General features: G+C 43.3%; 1 protein-coding gene across 1 annotated transcript in view; it reads right to left on the reverse strand.

The window, feature by feature from the left end:
• Positions 1-446: 446 nt before the first annotated feature.
• The window catches only part of LOC143768065 (uncharacterized), a 75,618-nt gene continuing 61,568 nt past the window's right edge, over positions 447-14,496 (reverse strand). Inside the window, exon 7 of the mRNA XM_077256739.1 lies at positions 447-2,697. Coding sequence (XP_077112854.1) covers positions 1,328-2,697 — 1,370 coding nt within the window. The 3' untranslated portion in view covers positions 447-1,327. The remainder of the gene's footprint in view (positions 2,698-14,496) is intronic.

The following is a 14,496-nucleotide window of genomic DNA, read 5'->3' on the forward strand; positions in this document are numbered from 1 at the left end:
GGGAAAATAACAATAAGCGTATGGTATATACACCCCTCAGTTCAATGCATGGACTGTATATATACCCCGGGTCACTGCTAACTCCATGCTAAACCAAGAACAACTTGCTGCCACCAACAGTTATTTATACAGGCTGACTGGACGCCTGATTTCTGGTAGCATATGGCTTCAGGGTGCGGCTTACAGAATAAAAGGGACAGAACTATTAAATTTTATGTGTAATCCAGAATGATAGGCAGAGTTTATAAAAAAAATACAAAAAATTTTACAAAGGGGACAAACAATACAGCATATGCAGTGCATAAAATAAACAAGATTAAAGCAGGAATCTTACTATGGTGATCACAGACATGATTTGGCTTAGGGAAGGAGAGCACTTTGATTGGGAATGTCCAGTGAGAGGGATTGTGCATACACCGATATACAGTATATCTTTCTGCATGAACCCAGATCTTAATTAACCTTGACCTGTTATCAGCACCTAAGTTACACCCAGACTACCCTCCTTGATGACCTCACGTGGGCTGAGTAGTGGGATGTTCTCAGCCCTTCAGGATTTTATATAATTACCAACAATAACAATAGCATCACTCCTGAAGACTGCAGAAGTTCAAGATCACCACTATGCTTTTTAGCGCGATTCCATATAGATAGTAAACATGACATAGCTGGAGTCAGCGATCTTCTGATTTGGGGCTTATAGGCAGGCATTGCTTTATGGATTTTAAGGTTTTCCATGATAGTGTCTTACAGTCAAAAAACTATGGTAAGTTGTAAAGTAATTTCCCTTTCTTATTTAATTATACGACTGTCTGTTACATTTTTTTGTTTGTACAATTTGTCAATAACAATATATATATTGTTTCTCCCCTTCTGAGTTATTTTTGACGGTCAATAAAATGATTTTCCAGTAATTCATTTTTCACGCTATAGGTATGATAATGGATTCTCTCTGTCTGGCATTTTCCAGCGGTGTCGGCACCTGGGGACAGTAAAGCTGGCACTGATTGGGAGCAGGGCTCATGTGATGCAACGACCTCATGTGAGCCTTGGGAATGTAAGTCCCGACACCACTGGAATGGCACCGGCACGAAAGCCGAGATGAGTGTTTTTATTTTAACGAGGCCAAACATGGGTAATGACATGGGGTTGTTGTCGGGTAAATCATTTCCAACATGATGAACATGGAAAAAAAGCTTCTTCCCTGTGTGACTGCTCTGATGTTCATTAAGAGTTGATTTTCAAGCAAAACAGTTACCACATTAAGATTATAAAAAAGGCTTCTCCCCTAAGAGACTTTTCTGGTCAAAAAGAAGAGATGATTTCTTCACAAAATATTTTCCACATTCTGCACAGAAAAAGGCTTCTCTCCTGTGTGAGTTCTCTGATGTGCGTTAAGGCTTGATTTCCTTGTAAAATATTGCCCACATTCTGAACATGAAAAAGGCTTCTCCCCTGTGTGAATTCTCTGATGTTTCACAAGACTTGATTTCTCTGTAAAACATTTCCCACATTCCGAACATGAAAAAGGCTTCTCCCCTGTGTGAATTCTCTGATGTGCTCTAAGATGTGATGTATTTGTAAAACATTTCCCACATTCTGAACATGAAAATAGCTTCTTCCTTGTGTGATTTCTCTGATGTGTGATAAGATTTGATTTCGTTGTAAAATATTTCTCACATTGTGAACATGAAAAAGACTCCGTGTGAATTCTCTGATGTTTGACAAGACTTGATTTCTTTGTAAAACATTTCCCACATTCTGAACAGAAAAAAGGCTTCTCCCCTGTGTGAGTTCTCCGATGTGCGCTAAGATTTGATGTAATTGTAAAACATTTCCCACATTCTGAACATGGAAATAGCTTCTCCCCTGTGTGAGTTCTCTGATGTTTGACAAGACTTGATTTCTCTGTAAAACATCTCCCACATTCTGAACAGGAAAAAGGCTTCTCCCCTGTGTGAGTTCTCTGATGTGTGCTAAGACGTGATGTATTTGTAAAACATTTCCCACATTCTGAACATGAAAATAGCTTCTCCCCTGTGTGAGTTCTTTGGTGTCTATCAAGATTCATTTTCCTGTTAAAACATTTCCCACATTCTGAACATGAAAATAGCTTCTCCCCTGTGTGAGTTCTCTGATGTTGGAGAAGATTTGATTTCACTGTAAAACATTTCCCACATTCTGAACATAAAAATGGTTTCTCCCCTGTGTGAGTTCTTTGGTGTCTATCAAGATTCATTTTCCTGTTAAAACATTTCCCACATTCTGAACATGAAAATGGCTTCTCCCCTGTGTGAATTCTCTGGTGAGTAATCAGATTTGAATTCTTGTTAAAACATTTCCCACACTTGGAACAAGAATAGTTATTCTTTACTGAATGAATGTTTTGATGTTTCAGTAAAGATTTTTCAGAAGGAAAATGATTTCCATATTCTAACCCTGAAAATGATTTTTTTGCTTTATGAGCAGTTAGTTTTTGAATGCTTAATTTGTGACTTTGATTTTCCTTAGTAGTCTGTAATGAATCAGAAGACAGGACATGTTTGAAAGCATCAGATGAGAGATCATCGCTGTGAAGGGATGATGGTGTGTTTGGAGTAATGGCAGTCCCTTTATTTGTTTCCTGTGGAATCTCAAGATCATCTGATTTAAAAATTGAAGACATCAGCTGTCCTTCTGTTCTCCTGGTACAGTCATCTGCCAAGAATAAAATCAGTTATTAATTTTTAATAAAATATCCTTAACTTATATTTTTGAACATTTCTACTTAAACTGTCTGTAAAAATAGCAAGTTATGCAAAAATATTGATTTACCAAGACAATGACAGTCCATAGGCTAATCGAAAACCTCATAACATGCACGAGTAGATTGTGGTGCTCGAATAAAAAGCCACCAAACTGTATTGTAGGCAAAAATAATACCAATTAAAACTATACTAATTTGAAAAAAAAAAGTCCCCACTCAGGTCCATCATCTGTCAGTGGAAAAACAGATTTGCACATTATTAGTGGCTCAAAGCCTTTTGAAAAGCAACATGGCTTCTAAAAACCAATCCAGCAATGTCAGCTCTGCTGGAAGGTGCCAGATACAAGCTTATTCTCCTCTGGTTCAGTTCTCTGTTCTAAGCTCCCTACTTCTGAATTTGTTACCTGTTGTGACCCTGGCCCCCTTACTGACTACTCTTGCATCTTCTGATTTGGCATTTTCTTCGCCTTCCTGGTTCTGACCCGGCAACCTAACTATTCTTCTTCCCATCTCTCACAACAGAACAGCAGGTAACAACGTGGCCCAAGCCTAGGGGTCTCTATATCAGTCCAAATCTGTGTATATCTTTTAACCTCTTTCTGACATATGGGCATAATAGTACGCCGCTGTCGAACACTCTGCCTTTGATGAGGGCACTGGTGGTGAGCCCACATCTTTCCACTCACGTCAGCTGTTTTGAACAGCTGACATGTGCCCAGAACAGCCGCAGGTGGAATCGCGATCCACCCGCAGCTATTAACCCATTAGATGCCACTGTCAAACGCTGACAGAGGCATTTTAACATGCTCTTCCGGTAATCATGGACAGAAATCTCACCCACCGGTGACCCCGTAATGTGATGGCAGGTCACCGATGCATTGGCATTACTACCAGAACTCTCCTGGAGACCTCTAGGTTTGTCACTGCTGGATTTCTATGAGTGCCACCCAGTGGTGGACACTCATAGCAAGTGAGTAATTCTGCTACATACAGGTGATCTGATCATCGCCTGTATCTAGCAGAGCTGATCGAGTTATGGCAGCTTTTAGTCTCCCATGAAGACTATTGAATCATGCCAAAAGTAAAAAAAAAAAAAAAAAAGTTTTTATCATAAAAAAATATATAACAGTTCAAATAATAATTAAAAAAAATCAAACATACACATATTTGGTATAACCGTATTCTGAATCGCCAGATCCATCGATAAAAAGAAAAGGATTAACCTGATCGTTAAACGGCGTAGCAAGAAAAAAAGTAAAAACACCAGAATTATGTTTTTTTTTGGTCGCTGCGACATTCCATTAAAAGGCAGTAACGGGAGATCAAAAGATCGTATCTGCACCAAAATGATATAATTAAAAACGTCAGCTCGGCACGCGAAAAATAAACCCTCACCCAACCCGAGATCCCGAAAATTGGAAACACTACTAGTATCGTAAAATGGCACAATTTTGTTTTAATTTTTTTCTTTTTAAACAAAGTTTGGAATTTTTTTTCACCATGTAGACATGTTTGGTGTCTATGAACAAGTAATGACCTGGAGAATCATAATGGCAAGTCAGTTTTAGCATTTAGTGAACCTAATAAAGAAGCAAAAACGAAAAACAAGTGTGGGATTGCACTTTTTTTTGGCAATTTTTTTTTTCCCGTTTTCGAGTACGAGACATGGTAAAACCAATGGTGTCGTTCAAAATCACAACTCGTCCTGCAAAAAACAAGCCCTCACATAGCCATTTTGACCAAAAAATAAGAAAGTTATGGCTCTGGGAAGAGCAAAAAATGAAAATGCAAAACCAAAAATACCTCTGGTCGATAAGGGGTTAAAGGAAGATGAGCAAGGCAATCCCTGTGATATGGAAAACGTAGTAGATCGCGCCAAGCTTGTTCGTAGTAGCCATATTTAAGTTGCCAGGTGACCATGAACAGTGCCGCCAATATATTGTGTCTCCAAACTATTCCTGCAAGATTTACATTCAAAAAGCTAAATGGCGCTCCTTCTCGTCTTAACTCCACCATGTGCCCAGACTGTAGTGTACAACTGTATCTAGGGTATTGTTGGATTCAAGAGAAGTTGTAAAATTATTTGAAAGGTCCATTTGTTTCCTATTACACTTTTTGATGAATTCCAAAGATATCACCACATAAAGTGACAAATGTCAAAATTGAAATATGAGACCTGACTAGGAAGATAAAACTGGCTGTGGTTAGTGGTTAAATCAAAGTCTTTCGGGAACTAACTACTGTAATCAAAAACTGAGTATAGAAAATAACATCTACTGAAATGATCAAACTCAACAGTCCTCATCAGTAAAACATGAGTAACTAATGGTGAAACTTCTCTGGAGTAATTAGAGTATGTGGATTGGTAATTCTTGCACGTTTTGTGGCTGTCTAACAGTCGCAAAACATGCGGCTGCAGGGACTCACACAAGTCATTCAAGAATAGAGAAATTAAGAGTTTACAGGGAAAAAAGTACTTTACTTTTACTATATAATGACTTGCATATAAAAAGTATTTATTAAAAAAATCATCAATTAAAGTAAACCGAAATTGATTTTTTTAATTCAAAAACTGGAAATTTCAGTGTAATTTATGAAGAAAGCAAGAAGAGACAAAAATTAAGGACTCCGATACACCCTGTATTAGACTTAAGGGAGGTTCTCCTACACATTCTGTTCAAATTGTCATGCAGTGGTACTTGTAAACCCATAAAGCTATACGCCAAGTGCCAAAAATTAAAAGCGGGGTCATTCATACACACTTGAAGGCACCAACTGTACTACCTTATTCAAATATTGTGAACAAAGTGTAGTTCTAGTACTGCTGTCATCTGGTGGTGTGAAAAAGCCGGGTCTAATCCTGGCTTTGTTCATTTCTAGCAGAATGAGCCTGTCAGCAGTTTCTGTTGATAGGTGAAAGCGCCAGTCTATTATGATTCCCCAGCGGCACTAAGAACTCGCTCAGACAAGATGCTAGCGCAGGAAACCACAACACCTCCAAGGCATAGAGGGACAGATCATGCCAGGTGTCCAGCTTTGAGACCCAATATCTGAACGTCACAGAGGAATTATGGAGTATGCTTGTTTTGTAAGCCAGTTATTGCTTGACCCTATTTAAAAACGTTTCCATCCTTGTCAAAAATACCCAGTCATCAGGGCCTAGACGCTAAGAGGGTGTCATGATATTGGGCCAGGTCTTTGACAGTGTACCCCTGCATCTGCTGTACATGGTGTGTGCCTCACTCGCCTTGCCTCCTTGGATGGGCAAGCTGCCCCCTGCTGCTAGTGTTGTCTGATGGAGAATTTGTGTCAACATCTTTTCCTTCTGGCCTTCTGGTATATCACCATTTCAGTATACCTCTCCATCTCAGGAGGGAGAGGTGCAAACAGGGGCGCCGCTATCATGAGGCAAGTTGAGCCCTTTGCTTCAGGCGGCAGTCATCACTGAAAGACAGGGGGCGGCAGTCAGAACACGTGGTGCCGACTCTCCATAATCCCTGACATTTGCTGAGTGTCACTAGTGCGGTGCGCGCACCCCTGCTCACAACCCAGAACCTATTGGCTGCTCTGTGCGCACAGGACCTGTGATGAGGTCACAGGAAGGGAGTAGTCAGGGGTCACATGATCGGGACATCCATGGATTGCAGGACTCTGCTGTGCTGGTTGCCATGGTAAGCTACCTTATGTGTGGGGTCAGGAGGGGTTTACAGTGTGGATGTAGCAGAGAAGTGTGTGTACGAGGTGTATGGAGCGGAGCTGAATGTGTACGAGGTGTACGGAGCGGAGCAACATGTGGATGAGGTGTACGGAGCGGAGCCGCGTATGTATGAGGTGTACGGAGCGGAGCCGTGTGTGTATGAGGTGAGCAGAGCAGAGCCAGGTGTGTATGAGGTGTATGGAGCGCAGCCGTGTGTGAAGGTGTACGGAGCGCAGCCGCGTGTGTAGGAGTAACTATGTGTGGCCATTATACGGTATGCAGTATCATGTGCGGCCATTATACAGTATTGAGCACTGTGTGTGGCCATTATACAGTATGGAGCACCATGTGTGGCCATTATACAGTATGGAGCATCATGTGTGGCCAATATACAGTATGGAGCATCATGTGTGGCCATTATACAGTATGGAGCATCATGTATGGGCAATATACAGCATGGAGCACTATTTGTGGCCAATAAACAGTATGGCGCATCATGTGTGGCCATTATACAGTATGGAGCATCATGTGGGGCTATAATACAGTATGGAGCATCATGTGGGGCCATTATATAGTATGGAGCATCATGTGGGGCCATTATACAGTATAGAGCATCATGTCGGGCCATTATACAGTATGGAGCATCATGTGGGGCCATTATACAGTATGAAGCATCATGTGGGGCCATTATACTGTACGGAGCATCAGGTGGGGCCATTATACAGTATGGAGCATCATGTGTGGCCGTTATACAGTATGGATGCGGCCGTTATACAGTATGGAGCATCATATGGGGCCATTATACAGTATGTAGCATTATGTGTGGCCATTATTCAGTATGGAGCATCATGTGCGGCCATTACACAGTATGGAGCATCATGTGTGGCCAATATACAGTATGCAGCATGTGTATGGAGCAATATATGGGGCTCATTATTCTGTATAAAGCACTGTGGTGCCCAGAATACTGTATAGAGGACTATACTGTCTGATTTATGACCTATTGTAGAATGTACAATAGCTATCACTCATGTAATGTATGGGGGACTGTCTATGAGATGGGAGCCCTATAGGGGGGCTGTACTGTATATGTGTTTGAGGGGGCACCGTTTTGAAGTTTGCCTCAGGCAGCAGTGTGGCTAGGTTCACCCCTGGGTGCAAACTTCTCCTTGAAGCATGGGTCTAGGAGGGTGTACAACCAGTGCTCTTTTCTGCCTAAAATGAATATAACACGAGAGTCACGGGAAAGGCAGCAGTACATGAAGTATGCCATATGTGCCAAGTTCCCTACAGCCAACACTTCCCTGTCTCCACCATAATGACTATTCCCCATCTCCTCTAATCTCTTCCTACTCATTCCCCTCCTCAGCCCATCCACATAGGAAACTTGTGTGTGTACTAGACTCTGTTGCACTGAGCATATTAAATGAGGCTGAGCTAGGTAGTATCTCCATGTCTCATGTCTTCCTCCAACTCCACCTGATCTGCATGTAAAGCTTCATGTTTGTCAGCAGCAACTGTTGAAGTAGGCACAGAAGCAGGATCGTTGTGCTGGTGATGGCATCATCACTGCTCATGATCTTTGTGGAGTTCTCAAAGTCTTGGAGAACCGCAAACATGTCATACATCCATGCTGACTCTTCAGTTATGTGCGGAGTCTGACCAGAATATAGACAAGCACGATGGAGCTGGTATTTCACAACTGGTCTCTGCCACTCACAAAGCCTTGCCAGCTTGTGCAGTGTGGCATTCCAATGCATGGCCACGTCGCACACCAGTCGGTGAGCTGGCACCTGCATGTGCTGCTGCAACACTGCCAGAGCGACGGTAGCTGTAGCTGACTGTGGAAATGGGCGCCCATGCGGCGTACTTTGATCAGAAGCTCTGGCAACTGTGTAGGTTTTCAGCAACTGAGGGCTAGGGCCAATTTCATTAAGTGTCACATTCAGTTAGAGAAAGTGTGGTGAGGTGACTGCAGCAGTCACAGTCAATAGGCTGCTAGGGAAAGTGTGAGTATGTTACTCAAGCAAGTGCATTGTCAAAAACCCTTCCATGCAAATCCATCTGCAGGCTTGGGAACCCTGAGATGAACATCGGGGCCTGTAAGTGCTCTAAGCCTGCGGAGCTGGAGGGAAAGAAGGACTTAAACTCTCAGAGGCAGGAGGTGATGGAATTTGGGTGCATTGCTTGTGATGGAGAAGAATTCCTAGGGCTAGCGGAGTTAGCAAGAGAGATGCTCTGCCCATACCGAGAATTAGGGCTAAAGTTAAGTCCAGTACCTGTGGGAAAGTCCTTAACCCATTGGGCCCTATCCTATATGCCTTATTGTAATGACCGAAAGCTGCCAATAAAAGTTTGACTACTTTAACAAATTCAATGTCCCCCGGATTGTTTGCTTTGAAGGTTCTGGAATATGGGAGCATAGAGACAATGGAAGCCTATGGGCCACAAGTAAGTGTGGTGCACCCCACACACAGCAGCACTCTGGGACTGGGACATATTTTGTCTGTAGGGTGCCAGAGTGTGCAGAAGCAGCAGCTCGCCCACAAATACCTCAATCAGTCACCTTACACAAGCATGGTACGTGTGTGAGCTTGCCAACCTTCAGAAACTCCACCAGGTTACACCCATTATCACACACCACCATAGCTGGTTGTAGTCTGGTCTGTTATTCCTTTCAATAACTCTGCAGCGGTGTGTGGTTTGTCTCCTTGACAAATTACTTTCAGAGGAGTCTGTTTCCGCTTTGCTAAGGCAGTGCTGCAGAGCTTCCAGCTGATGTAGACAACATGCTCTGAGATAGCAAATCAAAGATGATAGATGAGAAGTAGGGGCTCCAGGAACTGGAGTAGGATGTGGAGGAAACCCTGATAGAAGTAGGTCCAACAATCCTACGTGTAGGCAGCACATGTGCCATGCCATGGTGGGACTCGGGCCCAGCCTCCACAAAATCACTCAGTGTGCTGTCAGGGAATTGTAGCATGCCTGAGCACACACTATTATCAACGTGTTGGACGTTAATTGGACAATCACAGTAACCATGTTGGAAAGGACATGGGTGATCATAGTGAACACGTGCTGGTATAAGGGGAGGGGGGGGGGGGACGCCACACCAGGACAAATACTAGGACAAATAGTGGCAGCTGGGGACCAAGTAGCAAAGGACCAAATGTGTATACCTGTAGCAGGCCATTTTTTTAAATTTATTTCTAACTATGGGAATTTCACACAAACCAAGTTCTACAGTATATATGACAATAGTCAGTTTTGGAACAACCAAATGTGCAGACCTGTAGCAGGCCAATTTTTCTTTTTCATTTCAAACAAAAAATTTCACCCAAAGCAGGTTATACACTATGTACACTCCCTGACAGAAGTTATGTGGCTTATCCATGTTATGTAAATAAAAGCTTATAACCTGACATTAAATTCATCCATTGGTTGTATAAATTATTCTTTTGAAAGCTGAAACCCTCCGAAATGTGGTTTAGGTTAAGAAAATAAATTGGCATCAATGCAGAAATATTGATTAGTTAATATTTCACAGAATGGTCAGATTTTGGCAAGACAAAAGTTTTGTCGCCCACAGAAAGTAATGTGATATTCAAACAAATAATTAACTTAAAATACAAATATATGTTGCCTAACATTGGTGAATGAAGTTGTGGTGCTAGTTCATATTTTGTGTGACTTCCATGAGCTTGAAGGACTGCATCCATGCGGTTCAACAATGATTCATACAATTTAATAATGAAGTCATCAGGAATAGCAATATGTGTGTCGCACGGATTTATGTCTTTTTTCATCAACTAAGGAACTTGCCCCTCAGAGTATGAGGGGTCATCACAACAGAACGAGACCCCAGAGGACAATAAAACATTCCTTATCTAAGAACTGGCCCAATATTTATAGACATAACTGTTTATCACTCATGGTAATTCTGCTTCATGTCACCTGTCTTATCCATGGTTTTTCCTTTTTTTTTTTCCCCCCTGTGCTACGTTGTGCATAAATATGTGATTCTACAGAATTTCTTTTAGTCTTTGCCTGATGAAGAGACCTGTGTAGTCTCGAAAGCTTGCAATTTGTTACCATCTTTTCAGTTAGCCATTAAAAGGTATCAACCACTGATGATTCTCAATTCTAAATATTTTTCTATCTACTGGCTAACACGGTACCAAGATATATATCTTTCTTATATATCATAGAAATTTAACAGAAAGCAACTAATGCTTTATGGATGACTAATTAAATCAGATAAATTTTAAGAGATTTTTTTATTGCCTTATAGATCACCAAAATGTCACAAAAAGCACCAAATACTATATGGATAACTAATTAAATCCAGAAATATTTTTCAACACTTTTTGTAGTTTTATATACCACCGTAATGTTGCAATAACCACGTTCAACTGTATGGATGACTAACTGAATCCAGAATTTTTTTTTAATTAAAGTAAATATTTTGAAAGTGTAGTTGATGTACTTCTACACTTATAAAAGCTTTGCAGAAGGTGCAAAGCAAGGAAAACATTATAAAGCAAGAGTGCGGAATCTGTTTGTCATGGTCCGTTGGATATATTCTGTTTGGAGCGTCTAGGGTTAAATCCGGAATAGCCTCCTTTTGGTTTCTCGGAGGCTTTTTATAGTCTCTTTCTGTGACCTGCTTTGTCAGTTATACCCCTGTGTGCATGTGTTTTGTGCCTGTGTTCTAGCTTGCTTGTATGGTTTTGACCCGGTTCTGTTCCCTGCGGTGGTTTTGTCCTTTGATTCTGTACTGTGCATCTGCTTCTCTGGTGTTCTGACTCCTGCTACGTCCCTGACTTTTCTTGATCAGACTGTCCCTTGTGTACTGCGTTTGCCTTTCTGGTTCACGGACCTCGGCTTGTCTTGGATTCCGTCTTCCTCCTGTGTTCTGTTATTCCCCTGGTGTCTGGCAGACCTCTCTCCCCTCTCCCTGTCCCTGGGGTCCCAGTAGCGTCCCGCCCTCATCTTTAGGAGCAGCGCGAGGCCCCGCCTCTTTCCCCACTGACCTGCGGTCACGTTCCACAGGTCCTGTCAGCACACTCCCCACCCAGCGCTCGGCTTTCTGCAGCCCCGCTCAGTAGCTGTCATCTCACCCAGCTCGCGGATGCTGTGAGTTCAGCTGTCACAGTTTGCCGGAGGCTCCCTGCTCTAACTATCAGGACTGCTGAAACCCCTGGTAAGTGCCCATCCGACAGTTTCGCCTGACATTATAACCGACCCCGTATTTTCTTAACTTTCCTTCTCTGGGGAAGGGTGGGGAAGTTATGGATCCCATGCAGGTATTGTCTGAGCAGATCCAACACCTGACTCAGCTGTTTCAGAAACTTAATGTGGAGCAGCGTACCATGACTCATGCACAGCGGCAATTAGCTGATACTGTGCAAGGGGCAGTTTCTGCTGGTAACATGGGATCGGGGGTAGTCGGGATGTTGCCTTGGTGTCCCCTGAAACCCCGGGTAAGCTTCCGGATACATTTTCAGGACACAACAAGGATCTTTGAGCCTTCAAAGAGGGGTGCAAACTTTTTTTTTTCCCTAAGAACCTGTTCCTCGGGTGATGAGTTTCAGTGAGTGGGGGTCGTTATATCTTTACTTAGAGGGGCCCCCCCAAGCTTGGGCTTTTTCCCCATCTTCCCTCAGCCTCTGAGAGATTGACGGTGGATGCTTTCTTTGAAGCTTTGGGGCATATTTATGATGAATCTGACAGAGTGCGCCTGGCGGAGGACATGGTAATGAGTGTGTGTAAGGGGAAGCACTCGGCCCTTGCAGGGTTTGTTCCGGAGAGGCTTGTCCAAATGCCTTAAGGATGCTCTGGCACTTCACCCTCCACCCGACTCTTTGGAGGACGCTATGACCCAAGCTGTACGCATAGATCTCAGATTACGGGAAAGAGGGGTAATGCAGCATGATACCCCTCTATTCTCCAGTTGTAAAGGAACTGGTGCCACTCCAGAGCCTATGGAAATTGGTACCATTACACTTAAGGGAAAAAGAAAGGAGACGCCGCCGTGAGATGCAACTATGTTTTTACTGCGGATAACCTGGACACTGGAAGAGGGATTGTCCTTCCTGTCCAGAGTCCTCCAATGTGACAGGAAACGACTAGGTTTGGGTGGTGGTCGAGGAAGCTGACTAGACATTTAGGTACATTTCTCCTCATGCTCTAAAATGTTACTAAGGCTGCTGTCACACTAGCAGTATTTGCTCAGTATTTTACATCAGTATTTGTATGCAAAAACCAGGAGTGGGTGATAAATACAGAAGTAGTGCATCTGTTTCTGTTATACTTTTCCTCTATTTGTTCCACTCCTGGTTTTGGCTTACAAATACTGATGTAAAATACTGACCAAATACTGCTAGTGTGACAGCAGCCTAAAAGTTGAACTGTTGGTGGACAACTGTCATTTTTCTTCCACAGCTTTGGTGGACAGTGGTTCATCCATCAATCTGATCAGCAATTGTGTTGTTTCCCAATTCAAGATAAGGATAGTCAGGCTCAAGACCCCACTCAAAATCGTGGCCATTGACTCATCTCCCCTCACCCAAGCTGGGATTCTTTATGTTTGAGTCTTTTTAGTTACAAATTGGTGCTTCTCACGTGGGGAAGTTAAAATGTTTTGTTTTGGACAATCTGCCTTCAGGGCTGGTGCTGGGAATGCCGTGGCTGCAACGCCATAACCCTGTCATTATCTGGGAGTCGGGCGAGATTGTCATGTGGGGTTCGGAATGTGTTAATTCCTGTTATAAATCAATTTTATGTGTGGAACCTGCAAATTCTGTTTGTGTCATCTGTTAGTCTGGAGGGTATTCCGGAGTACCTAAAAGACATCGAGAATGTATTTTCTGAAAGCGAGGCCGAGGCTTTTCCACTGCATAGACCCTATGATTGTGCTACTGATTTAAGGCCCCGTCTCACATAGCGAGATCGCTGCTGAGTCACAAGTTTTGTGACGCAACAGCGACCTCAGTAGCGATCTCGCTATGTGTGACACGTACCAGCGATCAGGCCCCTGCTGCGAGATCGCTGGTCGTGTCAGAATGGCCTGGACCTTTTTTTGGTCGTTGAGGTCCCGCTGACATCGCTGAATCGGTGTGTGTGACACCGATCCAGCGATGTCTTCACTGGTAACCAGGGTAAACATCGGGTTACTAAGCGCAGGGCCGCGCTTAGTAACCCGATGTTTACCCTGGTTACCAGCGTAAATGTAAAAAAAACCAAACACTACATACTCACCATCTGATGTCCGTCAGGTCCCTTGGCGTCTGCTTCCTGCTCTGACTGCCGCCGTAAAGTGAGAGCGCAGCAGTGACGTCACCGCTGCGCTCTGCTCTCACTGTACGGCGGCTCAGTCAGAGCGGGAAGCAGACGGCAAGGGACCTGACGGGCAACAGATGGTGAGTATGTACTGTTTTTTTTTTTTTTTACATTTACGCTGGTAACCAGGGTAAACATCGGGTTACTAAGCGCGGCCCTGCGCTTAGTAACCCGATGTTTACCCTGGTTACCCGGGTGCTGCAGGGGGACTTCGGCATCGTTGAAGACAGTTTCAACGATGCCGAAGTCGTTCCCCTGATCGTTGGTCGCTGGAGAGAGCTGTCTGTGTGACAGCTCCCCAGCAACCACACAGCGACCACACAGCGACGCTGCAGCGATCAGCATCGTTGTCTGTATCGCTGCAGCGTCGCTGTGTGAGACGGGGCCTTTAATTTCCAGGGCTAAACTGTCTAAAGCTTGTTTATTTAATTTGTCATGTCTGGAGAGATTAGCCATGAAGGAGTATATTGCTGAAAGCCTTTGTAAGGGGCATATATATGGCCTTCCGTTTCTCCTGTGGGTGCTGGTTTCTTTTTTGTTAAGAAAAAAGATGGCGGTTTACGCCCCTGCCTTGACTTTCGGGAACTTAACAAAATTATGGTGAGGAACACTTACCCCTTTCCTCTTATTCCAGATTTGTGTAATCAGCTCTGGGGCTAAATGGTTCTCCAAACTCAACTTTCGGGGGGCTTACAATCTGATTAGGGTACGG

The sequence above is a fragment of the Ranitomeya variabilis genome, chromosome 4, assembly GCF_051348905.1.
Source record: "Ranitomeya variabilis isolate aRanVar5 chromosome 4, aRanVar5.hap1, whole genome shotgun sequence".
NCBI lineage: Eukaryota > Metazoa > Chordata > Amphibia > Anura > Dendrobatidae > Ranitomeya > Ranitomeya variabilis.